The sequence below is a fragment of the Engraulis encrasicolus genome, chromosome 2 (assembly GCF_034702125.1).
Source record: "Engraulis encrasicolus isolate BLACKSEA-1 chromosome 2, IST_EnEncr_1.0, whole genome shotgun sequence".
In the NCBI taxonomy this organism is placed as follows: domain Eukaryota; kingdom Metazoa; phylum Chordata; class Actinopteri; order Clupeiformes; family Engraulidae; genus Engraulis; species Engraulis encrasicolus.
Window position 1 is genome coordinate 7070528 of NC_085858.1, and position 21349 is coordinate 7091876.

The 21349-nt window shown below is 44.4% G+C and overlaps 3 protein-coding genes across 4 annotated transcripts; 1 reads left to right on the top strand and 2 right to left on the bottom strand.

Moving 5' to 3' along the window:
- Positions 1-6: 6 nt before the first annotated feature.
- Positions 7-8152, bottom strand: btr02 (bloodthirsty-related gene family, member 2). Of its 2 annotated transcripts, none has more exons than XM_063220937.1 (7): positions 8069-8152; positions 6039-6335; positions 5491-5571; positions 4326-4547; positions 1732-1879; positions 1306-1332; positions 7-1197 (listed from the first exon to the last, which is right to left on the bottom strand). In XM_063220937.1, exons 2-7 carry the CDS (start codon positions 6330-6332, stop codon positions 653-655), a joined length of 1317 nt encoding a protein of 438 aa, XP_063077007.1. In that variant the 5' UTR covers positions 6333-6335; positions 8069-8152; the 3' UTR covers positions 7-652. The 2 variants fall into 2 exon arrangements, with proteins under 2 accessions (XP_063077007.1, XP_063077001.1); XM_063220931.1 differs by having other exon boundaries at positions 5491-5595.
- A 360-nt stretch (positions 8153-8512) lies between these two features.
- LOC134460375 (GTPase IMAP family member 4) lies at positions 8513-10922 on the bottom strand. The gene is made up of 2 exons (XM_063212811.1): positions 10784-10922; positions 8513-10468 (listed from the first exon to the last, which is right to left on the bottom strand). The coding sequence occupies exons 1-2, from the start codon at positions 10797-10799 to the stop codon at positions 9417-9419; spliced, it is 1068 nt and encodes a 355-aa protein (XP_063068881.1). The 5' UTR covers positions 10800-10922; the 3' UTR covers positions 8513-9416.
- Positions 10923-11473: 551 nt separating this feature from the next.
- Positions 11474-20234, top strand: rsad1 (radical S-adenosyl methionine domain containing 1). The gene is made up of 9 exons (XM_063220943.1): positions 11474-11768; positions 11851-11984; positions 13710-13914; positions 17003-17368; positions 17939-18002; positions 18598-18745; positions 19249-19303; positions 19713-19816; positions 20090-20234. The coding sequence occupies exons 1-9, from the start codon at positions 11613-11615 to the stop codon at positions 20232-20234; spliced, it is 1377 nt and encodes a 458-aa protein (XP_063077013.1). The 5' UTR covers positions 11474-11612.
- Positions 20235-21349: the final 1115 nt, after the last annotated feature.

Below are 21349 nucleotides of genomic sequence, written 5' to 3' on the forward strand. Positions count from 1 at the left end.
TGCCTTCTTGTTACTTGATGTGAGATTTCTCTTTTCATCTTAACCCCTTTTTTCCATACCACACTCATGGTTTATGGGTTCAGCTGGCTGGGGGCACGTCTTTGCGGCCTCTTAAAGGATCTCTTTTTTTTCCCATTTCTGTTTTATGTAACACTCCTTTCAGTGGCCCTCCACTGCCTGTTTCAAATGTAGCCAAATGGCATGGCTGAGATGACCTCCCTCATTTCCTCTTCACCTGTATGGTGAAATGCTCTCAGTCTGACTGGCTTTGTGCACTCATGTGATCTTGGTGATATAATCTTTAGGTAACCAGCTAGACACCATTCTGAAAGCAAGGCCGTTTGCATTCATGAATGAGGAACTCTCAACATGAAAGAGGATGACATAATGAATGAATTCAACTACTGCTTCTTTTTTATAGACAAGCTGAACACGGGATAGGAATTATATATTTATTTCTATTCACATTTTGGGAAGGGGGAAGTGCAGATGGAATCACATATTATATAAATCACAAATTAGTAATCCACATGGTCAGTGATTGGACCACATACAGGTAGCTATGTGGAAAGTTTGATTGAGTTTCATGAATCAGAGTGGTGAATATACTGTAATGTCAAGTGTTTTCTATGCTTGTTGCTTGGCTATGTGTCTAGATGCTGCAGCAGTTGCTGTTGATGACAAGAGGGGCTGTGTTCTTGCCTCCGTGTGGCCTTCCAGGGCCGAAGAACGGATGAAGCCTGTCTGTGAAAGCGTCCATAAAGGTGTGGAGGTGGGCGCCGCTGTCCACACAGAGGAAAGATATTCTTCCCTCCTCATAGTCCACAAACACAGCGATCCTCTTTGCCTTGTGCCGTACTGCCAGGCAGGTGGGAGGGGATGTGCTGGCTATGTACTGGCTCCCGTTCCTGAAGCTCAGAGTCCAGAAACCGTTTGCGGGGCAGACGGTGAATTTCCCCTTCCTGTTCACCGAATGTCGGACCACACCCAGCTCCCACTCTGTCTTGCCCACCACGTCCACCTCCCAGTAGTATCTGCCCGAGAGGAAGCTCTCCTTGGCCAGGACGGTGGTCATGCGGTCGAACCTCTTTGGAGTCTCCAGGACCTCTTGCCTCTTGTCACCGTGCCTGACTTGCTTCTTGTCATCTGACAGGACCAGGAAGGCGTGCGCTGTCTGGTGGTTCAAGTTGATATCCACTGGAGAGCCGGACAAATAAATAAACACAAAAAAATCAAACGTATGCATGAAAATGACAGGAGGCAATTCAGGGTGGCTATTTGAAACAGTGAAAAAATAATGCTCACCTGAGTATTTCTTCAGTCTTTTAAGCTCTACAGAAAATTGGAGGAAAAAAAGAGAATGTGTGACATAGGCTACTGTAAAGACAAATACAGTATTATACTGTAAAAGACACCTAATTTATTTTTTTATTATTTATTAGAATTCTTGCACACCTCCTTTGGTCAGGTGCATAAGAGGGAAGCGCATGGGTTACCAACGTAAGATAAGAAAACTCCCACACAGTGTTCTCTTTTGCAGTGTTTACTTGCAACGTTTCGGTCTATTTATCAGAAGACCGAAATGTTGCACGTAAACACTGAAACTGTGAACAGTGTGTGGGAGCTTACTTCTCTAAAAATTACTTTTTGTTACAACTTTACAGCAAAATACAACATGTAGTGTTGATTCAACACTATACTGTTAATGGTGTATACGTATTTGACACCTACCTGACTTGGAGAGCCGATTGGCCTCCATCAGGACTTTGTCAGCCAAGTCCAGCACTGCCCTTCTGGTCTCCCCGACACACGGGTCCGTCTCCAAGGAAACCTTGGACCAATCCCTCATCTCCGTGGCATCTAGAGTGATGCGTGAGCTCTAGAACATTCCACCAATGAATGTCAAGAATGTGAAATATTGCAGAGTGACGCAACAACTCTACAGAGAGAGGAAAACAGTGAGCAGCAGCAGCATAACAAGCAGGAGTGGCTTGCTTGAGTCGTGCAGTGTTTTGTTCTCTAGTGACCATGGGCATTCAGGAGGTACAAAGAGGCAGACATGCCAATCGACTTGTAGTGTCAATAAGACTATTCTGAGAATAATATGGTCCCCATCTATTTAGTGTAAATTCACGGAGAGTGGAATTTAAAACTGTTTTACAGTACAGCCTATGGCTTTGCAGGGTTTAATTCCACACTAAAATATAATAGGGCCATCTCAGGACAACAACCTTCTCCAAACTTTCTCCACTAACCACACAAAGCCTTATGTCAGGTTGTGTATTTATTTTTAGGTATCTTTTACACTGGGCATCTTACTTGTCCATTGCATTTTATTTATTATTATTCACTAAACTCTGAATCTCACTTCCTCGATGCACTTTATTATAATGTCCCCAAAAGGTGGAGCACTGGGGATGTAATGGTTTTTGCGTGCGCCACCGCCAGCACATGTTATGATTAGATTTTCGAGGCCAATACTTTCAAGATGGCTGAATTCAAGATGGCCGAATTTTTGTTTGACCAAAAACTTCTTACCGGGTGTATGGATTCGCCCCAAAATGTTTAAGCCTTGCCTCAATAGTTGTTTGGTTTTAAGCCTATACATTTATAAATAGGTGGACAGCAGCGGTGGGAATGATGGGGGACTGGAAGCATCGCGTTTCGAGGATAAACCTTTAGCAGTCGAAGACTGCATAGACCTAGTTTGTTAAATATTTTATGTGTTTTATAATGTTTTGTGGGAGTGTGTGTGTGTGTGTGTGTGTGTGTGTGTGTGTGTGTGTGTGTGTGTGTGTGTGTGTGTGTGTGTGTGTGTGTGTGTGTAAATCAGGGCTTTGAACCGTTATTTTTTTCCAAAAGTTCCGTTCCGAACAGAAACGGAATTATAACGTTTCCGGTTATGCGTTCCACTAATAAATTGACGTTCCCGAACCGGTTAGAACAAAAAAATATTGTTCCCGGAATGGTTAATTTCGTTCCTGTCAGCTGATTACTCCCCATAGGCCTAACTAACGTTAATTAACCAAGAAAGACGGAAGTGCAAATAAGTCAGCCTACTTCCAAACTGTTTATTCAAGCGGATGAAAACAATTCCCTCCAGAATGTTGTCATTCAGGGACGACCTAAGTGGAGAATAAACCTCAATGATGAAAATGCGCGCTCCATGCTGACTTGGGTCGCTATGATGGACATTATGAGTTTGTGCATATTTGAAGCGCCCATGGATGCCCAATAACGTTGAACATTCTCGATGCGCTTTACACGCGCTTCTCTGCAATATCTTCCAATGATGCAATGGAAACTCTGCCCTTTTGTATGGCAGTGGTTTCTCTTATTTAAGATGTGGAGTGGAGACTTAGTAATCCACAGCTCTCTCTCCATTCAGTAAGAGAATGTATGATGTCACACAGGACGTGAACCTCAGCCGTCATGGTAACGTGCGCAGGAAAATAATTTGAGTTTGAGGAACGGTATTAACCGGTATTAACTGGTTACCATTATTTTTAAATAAGTGTTTCCGTTCCCGAACATAAAAAATAATAACGTTTCCGGTTTCGTTTCTGCTCCCTTAAAAATACAAAAAGTTCCTGGTTTTCGTTTTCGTTCCTTGAACCGGTTCAAAGCCCTGGTGTAAATTACCACTGCAAAACAATTGTCCAAGTTGGGACAAATGAGCTACTTGACTTGACGGAATAGTGTTGAATTAACACTACATCTTTTGAACTGTGTACCAGCTTCCTGGTAACAGTGTGTTATGCAAATTTTGTGGCAATACAGGCCAGCTATGGCCAACTTTTTTACAAATGACATTTTACATGAATAAGCAACTGTGTGTGCTGTACACGATGAAATGTAAAGTAAAATTATGAATATGAATAAGAATAAAATGTCAATAGGTGCATATACATTAGTAAGAGAGAGCATAAGTAAACATCAGTGTAATTGATGATCTATTAATACATATCAAAGAGAGAAGTTTGATTTAGGCTATACTTATTTTAATGATTTATAAAGAGGAAATAAAAAAGAAAGTAGCCTAGTCATCCCGTCTCCCAAAAAAGAAAGAAGTTTAAAGATGACAGTAGAAAGCAGTAAAAAACTGAGAAAAGAATTACACTAACAGTACACTAACCACGCTAATGGTAGGGCACTTGTCTGCTGCACGGCTGACCCGGGTTTGATTCCGGCCCGTGTCCTTTGCTGACCCTTCCCCGTCTCTCTCCCCCCACTCAGTGCCTGTTCAACGTTTCACTGCACTAGCGTAAAAAAGGCCAAAAATGCCCCGAAGAACATTTTTGAAAAGGTAGTCTTTCTGTGCTCACCCATCTCTTCATCTCGCTCTGCTGCTCCTCCTGAGGGGGGCTCCCACCCTTGAGCTCCCGGATCTCCCTCTCCAGCTCCTTCAGCAGCCGCTTGACTCTGCTCTCCGCCTGCTTCTCCTTGGCCTCGGCCGCCTCCACCACCAGCCTGTGGCTCTGCTCCATGGAGCTCACCAGGGCCGTGAACACACGGTGGCTCTCCCGCACCTCCCTCTGGCACCAGCTCTGTAGCAGAAATCAGAACCAGGATTTTAAATCAGAGGAATGTTTCACTCTCAAGTCTGTTCCACAAACGATGACTTGGTCTTGGTCTGCATGCATTTAGTCTTGAGAATGCAAAATGCCCTTTACATACTCTTACAATGGAAGGAGCAAAGGTCCCGCGACATTTAAGAAGTGAATAAGTAACACAATGTCTTTTTTAAAACTGGAAAAAATATGCTATACGCTTAATGGCTCCATACAGCAATTTGAGAGAACTTGGAACACCTTCCTATGAGATACAAGACCCAATGCAAGAAAGATAGATGACGCCCTCAGCTCTTTCTATTATTAGTTTTTCTCAGTGTGTGTGTGTGTGTGTGTGTGTGTGTGTGTGTGTGTGTGTGTGTGTGTGTGTGTGTGTGTGTGTGTGTGTGTGTGTGTGCTGTTTATGTTCACATTACTTATATTTCTGTTACTGGGGAGGGTTTTTCACTGAGTGCATTCCATCATTGTTATTGTACTCTTTTCGCTGAAGAAAATCAATAAAAGCTGTTAAAAGAAAAGAGAAGGCATCAGGCAATAAAACACAAGCCCCTCTAGGTGTTCTGAGGAGACATCAATGTGTACAGTGTGTAGAGTTCAGAGTTTGCTTCCTGTTTTCCCAAACACTGAATGGACATCCTTCCAGAGGAAGGTCACATTATGACAACACCTTTCGCTTTTGTTCACAACAAGCTCTGTCAAATTTCCTGCATTATGGCTCTTGTTCATGGAATGAATACCTCCAGACAAACCTTTGGCTGTTATTGTTGGCAGGGTTACGGGCGAGATGATGCAAAGAGTTAAAAGTCTACAACCTGCATACAGCTACATAAAGGAGATCTGTGACGGCTGTAGAGCTTTTCATGCATACATAGGCCTACAGAATCACTGATGCTGGTTGCTTAGCAACAGGACTACTTACTTTGAGTAGCTGCAAGGACATCTTCAGCGTCTCCATCTTCACATGTCTCTCCTCAATCATCTTCTCCAGCTCCTCTGCTGTCTGAGCAAACAGGTCAGTAGGATGCTGGAATTAGATCGGCATCAACTTCCTTTTTTTAATAAGTATTTTTTTTTTAGCCTCTATTGTTTTAGAACAGAGTGAGAGTAGACAGGAAATCACTGGGGGAGAGAGATGGGGCAGGGTCGGGAAATGACCCCGACCGGACTCGAACCGGGGTCCCTGTGGGCAATGTAATCCCAAATGGGTGTTGCGCCACAGCGCGGCCCCCCTCCCCCCCGATCGGTTTGAACTTTCAGTCTTGAAATGTAAAAAAAAAATATATTCTGATTAATCATTGACATGTCTTGTAATCTGAGACATGGATCTTATTTCATTTTCACATGAGGTGCCTTCAAACAAGGCACCAAACCAACTTCTTCTGGGGATATTGGTAGCCCACTGTGTTTTGTGTATGCACCCTTCTTGGTGGTTCGAATGGTATAATTGTATAAATCCCAGCACCATACCCTCTCTGGTGTCTCCATAGGGTGCTGGACCTCCTCCTTGGCCGCCTGCCGCGTCTTCCTGTAGTTCTCGGTGACGTCTGCCAGGATGCGGTTGACGCTCAGATGGGGTCGCGCGGGGAAGGCCCTCCTGCAGGACGGGCAGCGCTCGGCCCCGCCCTGCGACCAGTACTTGCGCAGGCACACCTTGCAGAAGCTGTGGCCACAGGGAGTGGTGACGGGGCTGGTGAAGATGTGCTCACACAGCGAGCACAGGAAGTGCTTCTCAGGCAGGAGACCAATAGTGGTTGAGGCCATTCCCTGGTGGGATACACGTGAGATGAAATGTCAACACAAGAACAGCATGCTATTCTACCTACACCAAGAGAGCTCTGGAATGGAGCGTAAGAATGAATGATGACAAGCTTTGTTTGGGGCTTTCTGTGATAACAGGTGTGGCACGTGAGGTAGTTATCAGCTCAGAGTGTGTGTGGGGAGGTGAGGGCCAGAGACCACAATGTTGAAACCACGTTTCTGGGCCTCAGTGTCGCTCAAACAGCCAGTGGCAGGGGACCAGAGGTGTCAAAACTAAAAGTAAAAGTAAATACATGGTGTAAGTACAACACTAGCAGCACATGATATTACACAGCTGTTACACCATTGACTCCATTGTGCCTAATGAGATATATATATCTATAGACAGACTGAGTTTTTACTGAAAAACCCAACAAGAAGACCCACCACAAACTAGATCCAACCAGCGCAGAGTCAGATCGTAAGACAAGTACACACATATATTGGTTACCTAGATAAGTTACCTGTGTTGGAAGGAAACTATTGCCTCTTTTCCACTGCTGTTTTTCTGGTAGGCCTACAGCTCGACACAGCGCGACTCGACCGCCACTTATTGCTTTTTGAATAGGCACGACACAGCTCAATCGTAAAGCAAAAAGTGGCGGCCGAGTCGCGCTATGTCGAGCTAGGCCTACCAGAAAACTGGCAGTGGAAAAGAGGCATATGTTTCTCTTTTTCACTTTTACTTTTTTTGTGACACCTCTGCAAGGGACAAGACACTTTTCTGTGTTTCCGCCTAAAAGATGAGAATCCTTGGAAGGCAGAATGTACTAGGCCTACCTGGAAAATGCGAAGGCTCACAGTCCATCAAAGTTAAATTTTTTTAACAACTTTTGCAAAGAATGAAGAGGTTGTGAAGGCCATGTCTCATTCAGGGCTTCAAAGATAGAGAATGGCAGACAGAGAATGGCTGTTTTTCAGCATGAGGTGGGTGTTTGGCCTTCACTGCTTACGAAAGAGATTGTTTTTGTGCCAGTCGCATCAAAACCATTTGGCAGTGTAAAGAAGCCTCATGAAAACAGTGTTTGCTGCAGTGAAGACACACTTTCTCTATTCTTCGATTTTGCCCATGCACTCACCCACACAAGATATTTCTCTAAATCATGGCCTCATGCAGAAAAAGAACAAGAACGAGGGAGTGAAAGAGAAATCAAGAACGCAATGGCATGTTACAGAACAGGTTTGACCAAAACTCCATCTGTCTGTCACGTCATGAAGTACATGGCACAACCTACTCATAATGGGTACATACCGTGAATGCATGTGTATATTTGTAAAGCACTTTGATCAGAACAAAGTGAACTGTTGGCAGCTAATAATTAAAAAACCTGTATTCTCTTGAAACATGTTTTTCACACCATTTTACCTGAGCTAAAATGTTACAGTGTCTAGTGACATTTCACAGCTTAACAAAAAAGTTAAACTATTCAGTACTTTTGAAATGTGGCATATTTAGAGTCTGCATTAATCTATAGTTTTGCTTTAATTTGGTCAGTTGAAATAGTTGAACAGGAATGGCTGGAATGCTAATAAAAATAAAGATGATTAATCTGTCTAATAAATGCTGTAGAAAAGAGTTTCCTTGTATGAACCCTCTGAACTGTGTGTCTGCGTTTCAACCTTTGGTGAAACCTTATATCCTCCACGATGACCATAAAAACATACCTTTATGCTGTAAAAGTTACAAACTGAGGTCTTACCTGAGGTGGATTAAATGAAGCGGGCCCTTTCCGCGTGTTTGTGAGTAGCTATGGGATTCCCTGTGTTGTAGTGTGTTGCAGGCTTTCAAGGAAAGGTTTAAGAGTTCTGACAGCAGGTGTAAACTATGTGGGAGGGGAAAGGTAAACACTGGGCTGTCTTAGAGGTTTTCCCTTGAAGCCCCACCTTGCCTTTCAACATGTGGCTACCACAAGAGCCGTAGGTCATGAACTTGTCAATCAATTTATGTAATGTCGCAGTTCAATAATGCAAACAATTGGTCTCAATATAGGCAATGTCAATCAGTACAGTGGGCAACCTTCTGTGTTCCTGACGGATGTGCAATGCCAGCATTGGTTTAATTTTCTGTTTTACATTTTGACTTGGATGTCCTCCAAACATACACACCAACCTATAAAGGGTGGCAATGAAAACATAAATATGGATATATTTTATTGTATTCAACATATTGAAAATCAACAGGAATATTCGTAATGTTACTAGGAAATGGTATGAATCTTTTTTTCAGAAATGCTCAGGGCAGCAATAGTTAAATGCAAAATTCAATGTGCCGTTATTCATTCATTCAAAAACAAATCAGTGCTGCTCACTCAGTCAATATGTGAGTCACAGACAGGCAGACAGGGTCACCTTTAATGAATTGACTTTTTGTGAACATGAAAACTAGTGTATTGCGTAACTGGGCTGTTTGCCATCCAATTTGTGAATTGCCAGTGGCAATTAATGTTCTGTATATTTATGAAAGGTACTGTAGTCTAACATAGAAACAGAAAGGCAAATTGTTATTCATAGCATTTCATTTGTTTCGAAGTATTCTCCGTATCGGTTTCAGCCAAGGCACACTCTGCATACAGATTAAAATGTCTTTTTTTCACTTTCACTTTTCCTCAGTATCTGTATGCTTCAGTGTGCCTTGACCTGATAGCATTGGCATTTCTAAATGTTAAAAGCCAATATATCAAAGGGGAAATCGTCATGTGTGCATGTATTTCAAATGGCACAACACAAACAGAATAAGAAGTGCACTTAAGCAACAACAAAACAAAAACAAAAAAACAAGAACTGAGATTTCCAGATAGAGACAACTACAAGCTACTAATGATGTGCAGGATAGACATACTTTTTTGTCCTACTTTGTTATTTCTGTCAATATGGAGAGACATCATGAAGAGGTAAAAAATGCAAAAGTCTATTCATATTAATGAAAAGGGCACAAAAGGGACTAGCCACAAAAGGGACTAGTCACAAGGTTTTGGCTTTGCTGTGGTATGCTTTGATAAGCTTTCAGTCAAGTTTGTCCAGAACAGATTGTTTTGGAGACAGACTGGCCTAACGTCGAATTGAGAATCGTGGAGCACGGAAGAAGCGATTGATGAACACAGGGTCAAAGTTGCCCGGGCGTGGCCCCACTCTTTCCTCCAGGTGTTTAATGGCCACCTGCACAGCTCCACCTGTGGCCCCTCCCATCGCGGCCCCCATCGTCCCACCGACGGCCAGCCCCCCCGGACCCTCCACCGACCCAATCACCATCCCCATGACGGCCCCTAGCAGGACCCCCACCCCGACCCCCCAGGCCAGCGTCTTCCTCAGCAAGCCGTTGTCCATCTCTGCCTTGACCCGGAGCTCAGCCCTGACGCTGGCGTTGTAGCTGTCCATCTTCCAGCGCAGCTCTTCGCCCTTGTACTGTGTCTGGAACTCGGCCCAGGCCCGCTCCGTCTCCGGCTGCCTCTTCTTCTGCAGCCGCCTCTCCTCCTTGCGCACGCTCTCCTCGGCCCGCTGGTAGTCCTGGCTGGTGTAGTGGTGCCCCCCCTGCATGGATAGCATCCTCTCCACCTTACGCAGCAGCTCTCGCTCCTGCCCTCGGCGCTCATGGCTAGCGAGCTGCCTCTTGGTGTAGACGATGTGGTAGCGGAAGCCGCAGTGCTCCAGCAGCTCAGCCATGTGCAGGTCGATGCGCATCACCCTCTCGTGCAGCCGGGTGATGTCCTCGTTGCCCTCGTAGGCCAACAGGACCATACAGTAGTCCAGGGACTTCTGGCCAAAGTGCTGGGCCACCAGCTTGGGGGTCTTGACGTCGTTGGGGCTGATCCTGTCCAAGTCGAAAGCCAGGAGGAAGGCGTGGGGCCCTGGGGCCGAGAGGCACTTTACCCGCCACAGCTCCTCCTTCATCTTGGCCTTGGACAGGTCTTCCTCGTAGAGGTTGGGCCCGTTGACCAGCGCCAACCTCTGGCCTGCCAGCTGGCCCAGGTTCTTGCAGCTTGCGGCGCTGCTGCTGACCTCCCTGGCGAACTCCTCCCTGCACAGGATGAAGTTGGTGAGGGAGAACTGCGAGTGGCCACTGCTGCCGATCACCACGACCCTCAGCTCTGCATCACTACGATCTGTGGGGGGGAGGGCAAATTGCATTACATCCTTCTGGTCAGTCCTAATGTTGCACTTGTACTAAAACTTGTACTTGAGAATACAAAAAATAGCCTTTTAAGATTGGTATTGTTATTACTTAAATATCAAATGTACATATTTTGAAAATACAATTTTGTATCTGCTCTTCATGTGATTCAACCTAAATGTTAACAAACACCATCTAGTGTTATTTGACAGTATTTCTTCAAATGTCCCTAGAATAATCAGAGAAGTTGTTGTACCGTGTGTAACCAATATTAGAAAAAGCATGGTAAAAGCCAAAGAAAACTTACTATCTCTCCTGGGCATTTCTGTCCAAACTCCTCTATTGGATGTCAGCTAAAATCCAACTTGTATAGAGATAGATAGCTTGCCAAAGGACCCCTTGGTTTTGCAGTCAACTCTCTCACTTTGAAAGTTCTGTCTGTCTGGTCCACTTCAGTAGAACATATCAAAGAGCGGTTAGTGGATGTTATGTTGCACATTGTGTGCAACCAGCCCTCTACAGATGATTGTGTTGTAATGATTATGTCAATATGGATTGGGAAAAGGCCCGAGAGCAACCACAGGGCAATTGAATTCTAAGAACACAGTGTAATGTGACCCTAACAGTCCTATCCATGCAAGCTCACGCAATATTCACAGGTGGATAGAAAGCTGAATTTATAGGCTACTTTATGTTTCTAAAGTGACAATGCAATGTTAGTGTGAAAATAGAACGCCAATAAGATAGAAAGCAGCTGCATGATAAAATAAAGTAGTGTTGTGTATTGACTTGCCTCTGGCAGCGGCATGGTATGCTATTTGTTTTAAATGGAAAGTATGTCCCTACTATTCTGTCACTTGTCACCATAGTCTCTGCTTGTCACTTGAAACTTGTCAACTTGTCACCAAACTCCAGGCAGGGCACAGGGATCTATATCGCCATCTAGTGGTTTCTGTTGCATTTTTAACATTCTCCTTTCCTGTGACGTATATGTCCTCCACTCAAATTCCGCCGTGTGGACATAATGGATAGCGCAATGCGTGTTCTTTCCTTGAAAGAAATTCAATGAAATGCACTGAAGAATGAAATGCACTGAAATTTAAACATGACACAGATGGACCACTGTATATGAAAGGATGAAAGGGTCCACGCATTTGTGTATGTCCTTTGCGAAACGGACCTTGTTCGTTTCGCCGAAATTGTTAGGGTCAACCCGTGTCCTCTCCTCCTCCGCACGAGACTCAAGTGTTTTGGTTTCATCTCAGTGTAATGAAGCTGCGCTATATGTTCACGTAAGTCCTTTATTACCCTCAAACACAATTAGTGCATACGTGTAGTTTACCTTATGGTTTTCCACAATCTCTATATCCCCAGTGGCCTTACTGTCTGAGAAGATGCTCGTACTGTAACTTCAACAAGTACATTCCACGCGCTGACAACCACGCTGCCATGACAGAATGTTTGCAGAAGGAGACCGCAACTTTGTTGCACCTCAGTCAGGTGTCTCGGTATGTGAGCTGAGCTTCCACGTTCAGTGGCGACTCCTATTGGAAGCTAGGGGAAGCACAGCCTACTGGAACTCAGCTCAAAAACGAACCATATACTGATCAATATTGTCAAAATTCTATATACTGTATTTTCATGAATGCTACATTTAATTTCAACCGGTTGCGGGTTAAAATTGCAGTTATTTTAACATCTAGGCTATGATTTCTACCACATTCCCCCACGAGTGCACGATTTTGTTTGAGGAGTAACCATGGTGACGAGCAGTCTTTTAGTTCGGCAACTGACGTGTATGAGGGGAAGCATGCATACAGCAACAGCATGTTGCTTCACCTGAGCTCTTGCCGCCGATTGATGAAACATTGAGGAGCATTGGCCAATCAGAGTGCGTCTGTAATGCTGTGCGTTGTATGGAAAAAACTTCCTGGGTAAATTTTAGACGGATGTGCTTCTCCTGGCTTTCTCGTAGTGATTGGAAGTTGGCTCTAATAAACCCGCCCTAGAGATGTTGACCACCAATATCAAATAAGTATTTTGTAAGAGAGATGACACTTTACCCGCGCTGTTCTTCAGTCTCATTCACGGACTGTACAGAATTTTATATTGACACCATGGAGAGCAAAAGAGAACATGTCTTGAGATCGGTGTTGGGATTCCTACAGGGACAGTATTTGGACCATACAATCTATGATTTGCAAAGGAATTGGATAGGCGATTTGATGATTTGATGGACCTAATTCGGAGAGTGCTCTCGAGAGGCAACTGGTGGGTAAGTCATGTTTAGCTTACTACTTGTTATAGCACCGCCGAGTGCCTCAATGTTCAGTGCGGTGATGGCAAATTATGTTGTCGTAAAGTTACCGATGGTGCTTTTGTTGTGCGCAGCGTAGCCCACTGTTGTTTGTAGAACAGAGAGGTGAGAGAGGTGTGCTGTAATCAAGGACGTCTTATTGGCTGTTGTTGTGGTCATTGCGGGATAAAGTCATTCGTGGCAGATGGACTGGCGCTAGCAGCCGAGGCCCACTCAATGCTTTGATGGTTTCCTCAGTATTACACAATATTTCCTGGCTGTCATCACAGGGCGCGTGTGACAACAAGCAGGGTCGAGAAAGACAGCGCATTTGTTGTTGTATTATTCTCTTCTTTCGTGCAGAGGGCTGGGCTGATGGGGATCTGGACTAGGCCTACGGGAAACTCTTACTAGTTTGTGACGCTTGCTACAAAAGGTCTCCGGTTTTGTGGTGATGGACTTGCACTGGAATGGTTGATAGCCGATATCTGAGCGCATATCCGAGGTTTTAGACTATGCAACCTGTCCCTTCTCTATGACCTCTTGCATCGTGCACATCTCAAACCAGTTGCATCGTGCACATCTCAAACCAGTTTGGGATTTTTTTTGTGGAGCAAGCTTGTGTCCCTTTTACTTACACGTTTCACTTGCTGCAAACCTCATCATGGCCTATTAAATAGAGCTAGGCAAGAACTGAAATCCATGCCTATCGATACCTCTTATTATGCTGACGTCACCTGCGCTATTCTGTATTGTGCTTCCCCAATCAAAATTTCCACCCACCGCTACTGTGTTATGTGCTGTGTTCTGTGGTACTGAACACACTTATGAGATGATAACATTACTGAGAATTGGCTTTTCTTTTCTATCACTAAATAAGCGTGATAAGTTAACCTTTTTTAAAATCTGATTTTTCTGTTGATGTTTTTGTTTTCAGTGTAACATCTGTATTTTTCGGAGGGGGAACCCCTAGCTTGGCACAGCCTGCCACTATTGCAGCTGTCCTGGAGACTGTCTCCCAGCATGCCCATCTGTCAGAGGGTGCAGAGGTCACGCTGGAGGTCAACCCAACACCTACTGGCATGTCCAAGCTCAAAGACTTCGTACACGCTGGAGTCAATCGAATGTCTATAGGAGTCCAGGTGAATAAATTGCATATGACACATTTTACGGCCTTCTCAGCTATTTAATCCTTTCTGCTCCTCCGCCTGAATTCCCCAATCTCCCCTCCTTACACCGTCACTAGTGGTCACGCTTTACAAGCTCCGTATACACAAAAGTGATGGAAGTGGACATCGTCCTGTAAAATTTCAGTTTAAATAATCCAGAACCTTGGTCAGCTACCTTTCCAAGTGTGTGCTTACTGTCCAGCAAGCAGTCATGGGGAGAGCTAGTGGACACATTAGCCCAGTTTATACTGCGGGCCATTGGCCCAGGAACTTAGGCCCAGGAACTGAAGCCCGGGAACTTAAGCCCAGGGCTAGAGTTCCTGGTGCGTTTATACTGCAGGCCAACTGAAAATTCTAAATGGAATGGTAGCCGTGGTAACCCATTCAAAAATGACCTGTAAGCACCAGGGCTAACTGGTGGCCCTGGCAGTTGAGGAGGACCTGTTACCTGGACAACAGTTCTTGGTTTGGCCCAGTTCTGGCCTAGCCCAGGTGGTTTAAACTGGTACAGGGGCTACTTAATGTAGGCCATGATAGTTTAACGTGTCATTTCCCGTGGCATCAACTTCAAATCCCCAAAGCTCCTCCAACTCCGAGAGCGAGACGAGAGAGGGGATGGGATAGCCACACACACAGGCTGCGTCCCTTCCCTTCACAAAGCTTTCCAAACTTCCGCCAATTTTGCAAGTTATTTTCTATTACTGAATTGAACCACATAGCCAACTTAAAGACATGGGCTTTCAGATTAGCGTGCAGGAAAAAGACGTTATTGGTGACGGTACCTATGAGATCGAGCAGCCCCAGTCCTGACTCCTGTCCTATGGTGGATGCAATGGGTGGATGGCTGCAGCTATCCCACCATGCTCGTAGCAAAGGCTTTTTGACACAAAGTGATAATGACACTTGACATTTCTCTTTCATCTGATAGTAGGTATATAACATAGAAAACCCAGGGACAATGTAAAATGAACCCCTCGTCCTTCTTCAATTTTACTGCCACGATTAGAGTCAGTTAGCGCTGTAGTTAGCACACGCTAACGTTAAGTGAATGGAAGGCTACATTAGCCACCAAGTTCTACCATTCGCGTTACGTAGGCGGCGAACATGGCTGCGCCCTTGTGGCGAAACTCGGTAATAACATGTCATTTTTCAGCAAAACTACTTAAAAGTGCAGTTCAATGAACATCCATTCGTTTATGAAAATAAATAAGCCGCCAAAAAATGATAATAGTTGTCAGTGCTTCATTTCCACTTTAAGTTCCTGGGCCAATGGCCCGCAGTATAAACTGGGCGTACATTTGAAATGATTCTGGCTTTGAGGGTGCTTTTGAGGTCCTTGAAAATGATCAGTCTGATGTACAAATGGTCACATACTGACACACACCAGCTCTGTAACAACTTGCCTGAGGGGGATCAGATCAGTGTCGCCTAATTTGTAATAATGAGACTGTGGTTGTTGAAATTGCACGACATAAATTGATTGATTTGAAAACTTCTTTTGGATCAAAAGCCACTGAACGTATTCAAGATTGTTTTTTTCTATTTGAGAGATGTCTGAAGACCTGGAAAAATCTCAGGGACAGTCTTTCATTTATTGCTCTTATTGAATTTGTACTTTTCAAACCACTTCTGCACCCTGTTACAAAGATTTCATTTTCATGACCTACTTTATGTACATATACGAACATAATGTGAATAGAACTGACATCGTGACTCAACTAGTCCTTGAATCTGCTCCACTTTTTAAAATACGATGAAATCCAACTAATGCAATCTTAAACTTCATGGTTGAAGGAGAGAGATCAGAGAGATTTTGCAAGTCCAATAATGGTGTGAATAGGTAGTGGGGCATTTATCCAAAAAGGAGGTGCAGGCCAAATATAATTAATATATATAAAAAATGAAGTGTGTCAGTGCACTCTTTTCTGTTTTGCATTTCTATCTACCAGTGGGCATTTTCAAGCCATTCACTCTTCATCAGACCGAGTCATTTTATTTTACTTTCTATACATACAATATTACAGTATAAAATCCATTACTATCTTTTGGCAAAACGATTGATTTACATAAGCGGACAAAATGGACAAAGATGACGATTTCCAGCTTTTACTCAATCTCCTCACGTCTAAATTGTCCTCTTCCCACCCCACTCATCCATTCATGCTTTTAGTGTGTGGTGGTGATGAGCAATTATTCTGTTGTTCTGCTGATGCTGAGCAGCAACAGACATTATGCCTGCATTGGAACAAAGGGTTGAGCATCATCGCATGAGGATGAGGGGCTATAAACAAACAGATAGAGAGAGAGAGAGAAAGAGAGAGAGAGAGAGAGATACATGAGACACACCAGCCTCCAAATATGAATGGAAACGCCATCTCCCATTTCAGGCCTAAGGAGGAGCACCTGGAGATGGGATGAGATTATGTGCTGAGAGTCCATTAGGGTGGTCCTTTTAGGTAGACCATCAAAGGAGCCCTGGCTGCATTCAAGGCTTACTTTTGTCCATTTTTGGGGAGATCTGGTCGTGCTGATAGCCTTCAGTGTGGGCCCTCAGAGGTCTTTAATTCATTTTGAGTAAGATGAATCCATCCTCTTTCGCTTACACAATTCCAGCAACCCCCCCCCCCCCCAAAACAGGTTGTGTATATACTGTATTACATATAGTGCTTATTCTCAGCTGTGTTATAGCCATGTGAGGCCTGTATATGATTTGCATCACACTATGGAGAGTTCTTATGTACAGAGGGCATTTTCGACGAGGATAGGCTGCGATACATGTGCGATTCCAGTAACCTGAAAGATACTGTATGCCAGTTAACATATTCTCATGCAGCACCGCCATGATGGTCAGACTTTTGGTCCATCGGAAACTGATTTGTTTGCATGTGACCTAGGTTTGTTTAGGTCATTTTGGGGGGCTTTTTATGACTTTATTATGACAGGACAGTTGTAGAGAGACAGGAAATTAATGGGGAGCGGCCGGGCTGCGACCTAGGTCTGTTGATCTTGTTAAAAACAACCACAATCAGTGTGTCATTATTTCCTTCTCCTTTTCACAAAGTCTCTCAAAGAGGAGGACCTGAAGGTTTTGGGAAGAGACCACAGCCCCCAGCATGCTTTGCGCACCATCTCTGAGGCCCGGAGGCTTTGTCCCGGACGCGTGTCGGTGGACGTCATGTTCGGCCGGCCGGGCCAGAGCGTTGCATCCTGGGAGAGAGAGCTGCAGGAGCTGCTGCGCGTGTGTGACGACCACGTGTCGCTCTACCAGCTGACCCTGGAGAGAGGCACGCAGCTCTTTAAGCAGGTGGAGCGGGGGGAGCTGACCGTCCCGGCTGAAGACGTCACTGCTGCCATGTACAAGACCGCTCGGGAGATCTTGGAGACCAGAGGGTACCGCCAGTATGAGGTGTCCAACTTCGTCAGAAGAGTAAGTTTACATGTTCAAAACAATATCAAATAGAAAAGAGCCAACCTGAAGATGCACTGGGCGAAACGTGTTGTTCGCTCAAAAAAAAATAAAGAGAAAAAACAACAGTATTATTTACTCTGTGTTCCTTGTTTAATGAATGTTTTTCATATTGATCAAGTTTTCCTACCTTACACCAGCACCTGGACAACTGAAGGGTTGTGCACAAGGGGTGGATTCCAATATGCAGACTTCCGTCCTTCCTTGCTCACTTGCCTGCTTGTGACCTCATGATGATGTCACTGACGACAGAAAATTAATTCAATATCTTGCAAAATGCACAATTCTAATGTCATTTTCTCATTTGCAAATGGGATGGTGAATGAAAAACAGTCCCCCAAAAGTTGTGGTGGCTAAGCTGCCAGCTGGGAAGCTTGATTGTTTTCTCTACGGAGGCTGGGCCAGGAAGCGGGGCGAGGCCACAAGCACAAGTGGAGGACGGGAGTGTGCATATTGGAATGCACCCAAGGACTTTAATGTACTATGTAATATACCTGCTTAATGTTATTCCTTTCTTTTTTCCTTTTGTAGGGTGCGATGAGTGAACATAACCTGGGCTACTGGAGAGCTCAGCAGTACATTGGTGTTGGGCCGGGTAAGATGCACATGAATCAACTGCATTTTATCCAGACCTGATATGGACTGTACTGTTGCATTCCTTGTATCACAATATTCAAAGTCAAAGTCAAAGTGCACTTCTATGCAAAAATCTATGTAACAAGGGTTACCACAGAAGATTGAAATTGAGCTTGACAAGTTTACAATGTGCAGTTAAACCAGCATTTAGATAAGACATTGACAAAAATCACTCTCACACACACACACACACACACACACACACACACACACACACACACACACACACACACACACAGACACACACAGACACAATGTGCAGTAAAAACTAATACTGACATGAATTTGCATTCTCTCTCTGACACACACACACACGCACGCACGCACGCACACACACGCACGCACGCACGCACACAGCAGAAGTACAATCATAAATGTAATGTCTATGTTATGTAATGTCAATATTATGATTATTATGACTTTATTTAGCATTCTGTATACTATACACTCTGTATACTAAAGCACTACAGTTTCCACACCACAGATAATTGTCTTTTTGGTATTGTACCAACCTCTTGCAATGTCGTCACTGCCGTCCATCTGTCTGGCCCCAGGGGCTCACGGCCGATTCGTGCCCCTCGCGGCAGGACTGGACCGCAGGGAGGCGCGCACCCAGACCCTGGAGCCGGACGTGTGGATTCGAGAGGTCCAGAAGTTTGGTCACGCCACCCGGCGCCGCCTTCCTCTGAGTCACCTAGAGCTGTGAGTGTGCGAGTGAGTGGGCGCCTTGGCAACACTGAGTGGCCTGGTGGTCAGTCTGCCTTTTTGGTTGGTGCCATCGCCACACAACACTCAGATGTCGGGGTGTGACACGGTGCCAAGCTGTTTGGTGATTCGATGTGTGTTTGATATTAACAAACCTTCATCTGCACAATTAGAAGGAGTAGTAATAGGTTTTGTAATATTTAACATGAAATTACACAGCCTTATTTTTGTCCCGTCAATGCCAACCTCTGTTAGAAGAAAACAAACAGATCCTTGACCTTTAAAGAAAAGCTTATCCTGACTTCACTGTGAATGGCTCTGAATTAGGAGAGCACATACAAAGTCCACAAATGGCACAAAAAGAGTCATTAAATGAATTATAATAAGTGTGCGTGTGTGTGTGTGCATGTGCATGTGCGTGTGCGTACGTTCATACTCATCTGTATACAGTACATGTCTGTAGTTGTGTGTCATCACGGGTTCACGTTTTCTGTCTTCAGGCTCGAGGAGGTGTTGGTTATGGGACTGCGGATGGTCAGTGGCATCACACATCAGGTACGTTGGCTTCAGTCAAAAGCCACATCAACAAAACACACTGGGGTGGAACTGGACATCATTTGACAACCAACCTGGTGTGGCTACGCATATACATGCAATATCTTCTTATGTGGTCATCTCATTTGTTGGTGTGAATACAGTTCTCAGCTTCAGGGAGAGAGGACATCAGGTTTTATGTAAGGTACTTCTGTGTAGTCGTAAATTCACTTGACCTTTAATGACGGCCATGAAAATAGGACGGTTTCATTACTTTTCATTTGTGTTTTATATACAGTATTTCTCTATTCTGTTATACTTGTAAAGCGCCTTGACAGTCATCTGTGTTGTCTTTTAAACATGCAGTGCAATTAAAATGACTTAACATGTCATAAATATTTGCCGTTGTTTCTTTTCTAATGCATTTCAGCACTGGGAAGTGTTCAGCCCTGGTGATGATCTTCATGCTTGTTTCGGTCCATCTGGAGATGTACAGGACCTGCAGCAGAGAGGCCTTCTGCTCCTTGATGACAGGTGAATACTGCATTTATCTGAATATTACCTTGAACTGACGTATATCTGAATAACAAGTGCAATCACCTAAAGCTGGGAAAGTAATAAACCAATATTTACTAGTATGACCAAAGGGATCTCTATGCAACATGTCACAATAAAACGTCCTTTGTAACATTTTATATTTGCCCCTGTTTTCATGGTACTGTAACTGTTTTCCAATATGTCATTGTTTCATGTAACTTCATATAACTTCCTGTGCTCTTCTTTATTTCTTTGCCTTTTGTCCACCAGGGGGTTGCGGTGCTCCTGGGAGGGTTTGGCCTTGATGGACAGCATGCTCCCTACTCTGTTAGTGCAGCTAGAGACCCATGTGCTTCGTAAGACACAGCAACAGAACAAGACGTGCCTCCCAGCACAAGCACGGCATAGAGAATGACGTCAGACGAGGTAGTAGTGCTTAAGCATCACAAGGACCCAGCCCTGGCCCTCTGCCACGATCACACACTACAGAGAGAGGTCACAAAAACATTCGAAATTCAAAGGAAAACTTCAGAGTGAGTTCTTCCCTCTTGTAGATCTCCAGAAAGTTGTTTATTTTTCCTGGAAGAAATATTACTTGACATTTGGGTTTAGTCTGCGTATCTGGGAAAGAGGACTCGAGTCCTCCTTGTACCATCTGTCTCAGCGTTGTCGGCCATGTCAGGTTGTGGAGCACGCCGCCACTCATGGCTGCCACAGGGCCTGGAAAAACGTTCTCTCTCTCTCTCTCTCTCTCTCTCTCATTTGGGATGCAGCTGGGCCCAGCATGAGGAAGAGCAGCGTCCACAGATCTTTGCCATCACAGCTCACTACGGTGACAGAAGCCCTTCACTTGGACAGAACGAATTGTCCATGAGTGTCAGTGTCACCACCAGTGATAACAGCCGCCATGTGTGAGTAATGTGTGTCAGCACACAGCACTGCTGAAACAAAGCGTGACTACCACGGACAACTTGGCATGATGGTGAGGGAAGTGCAGTGTTCGGGCAATGTCTGGAACAGATACTTGCAAATATTGAGATCTTTTTAGATTTTTGAGATGAGAAAATATTGGGGGGCACCAAACTTGTAGGTCACAAAAAAGCATTGTGGGCCAGCATTGTGGGCAGCCGTGGCCTAACGGTTAGGGAGTTGGTTTTTCAATCTGAGGTTTGTAGGTTTGAATCCCACCTGACCTCTCCCTACACCTGCATCCATGGCTGAAGTGCCCTTGAGCAAGGCACCTAACCCCACATTGCTCCAGGGACTCTAACCAATGCCCTGAAAAATAGTCAAATGTAAGTCGCTCTAAATAAAAGCGTCAGCTAAATAAAATGTAATGTGGGTCATAATCATCATTTCGTAAATATGGTGCTTTATGTTTCACTTTGTCTCCTCTCTCACAAAAGACATGCATGTATTTTAATTAAATACTGTACATGTGAAAATGACCCTGGATAATGATAATGTGTATACTCTGTGGAGATGCATAGGTTTGTGTTTGTCATAATTAGGGAGTTGAATCAGTCCTGT

Coding starts and splice junctions, on each gene's coding strand:
- btr02 (XM_063220931.1), bottom strand. CDS start 6,332: ATGGCCTCAACCACTATTGGTCTCCTGCCTGAGAAGCACTTCCTGTGC. Junction 4,548..5,490: donor TGTCCTTGCAGCTACTCAAA/GTAAGTAGTCCT, acceptor TTTCTGCTACAG/AGCTGGTGCCAGAGGGAGGT. Junction 1,880..4,325: donor AGAGCGAGATGAAGAGATGG/GTGAGCACAGAA, acceptor GGAATGTTCTAG/AGCTCACGCATCACTCTAGA.
- rsad1 (XM_063220943.1), top strand. CDS start 11,613: ATGAAAGGGTCCACGCATTTGTGTATGTCCTTTGCGAAACGGACCTTG. Junction 11,769..11,850: donor AAGCTGCGCTATATGTTCAC/GTAAGTCCTTTA, acceptor CTATATCCCCAG/TGGCCTTACTGTCTGAGAAG. Junction 17,369..17,938: donor TGTCCAACTTCGTCAGAAGA/GTAAGTTTACAT, acceptor TTCCTTTTGTAG/GGTGCGATGAGTGAACATAA.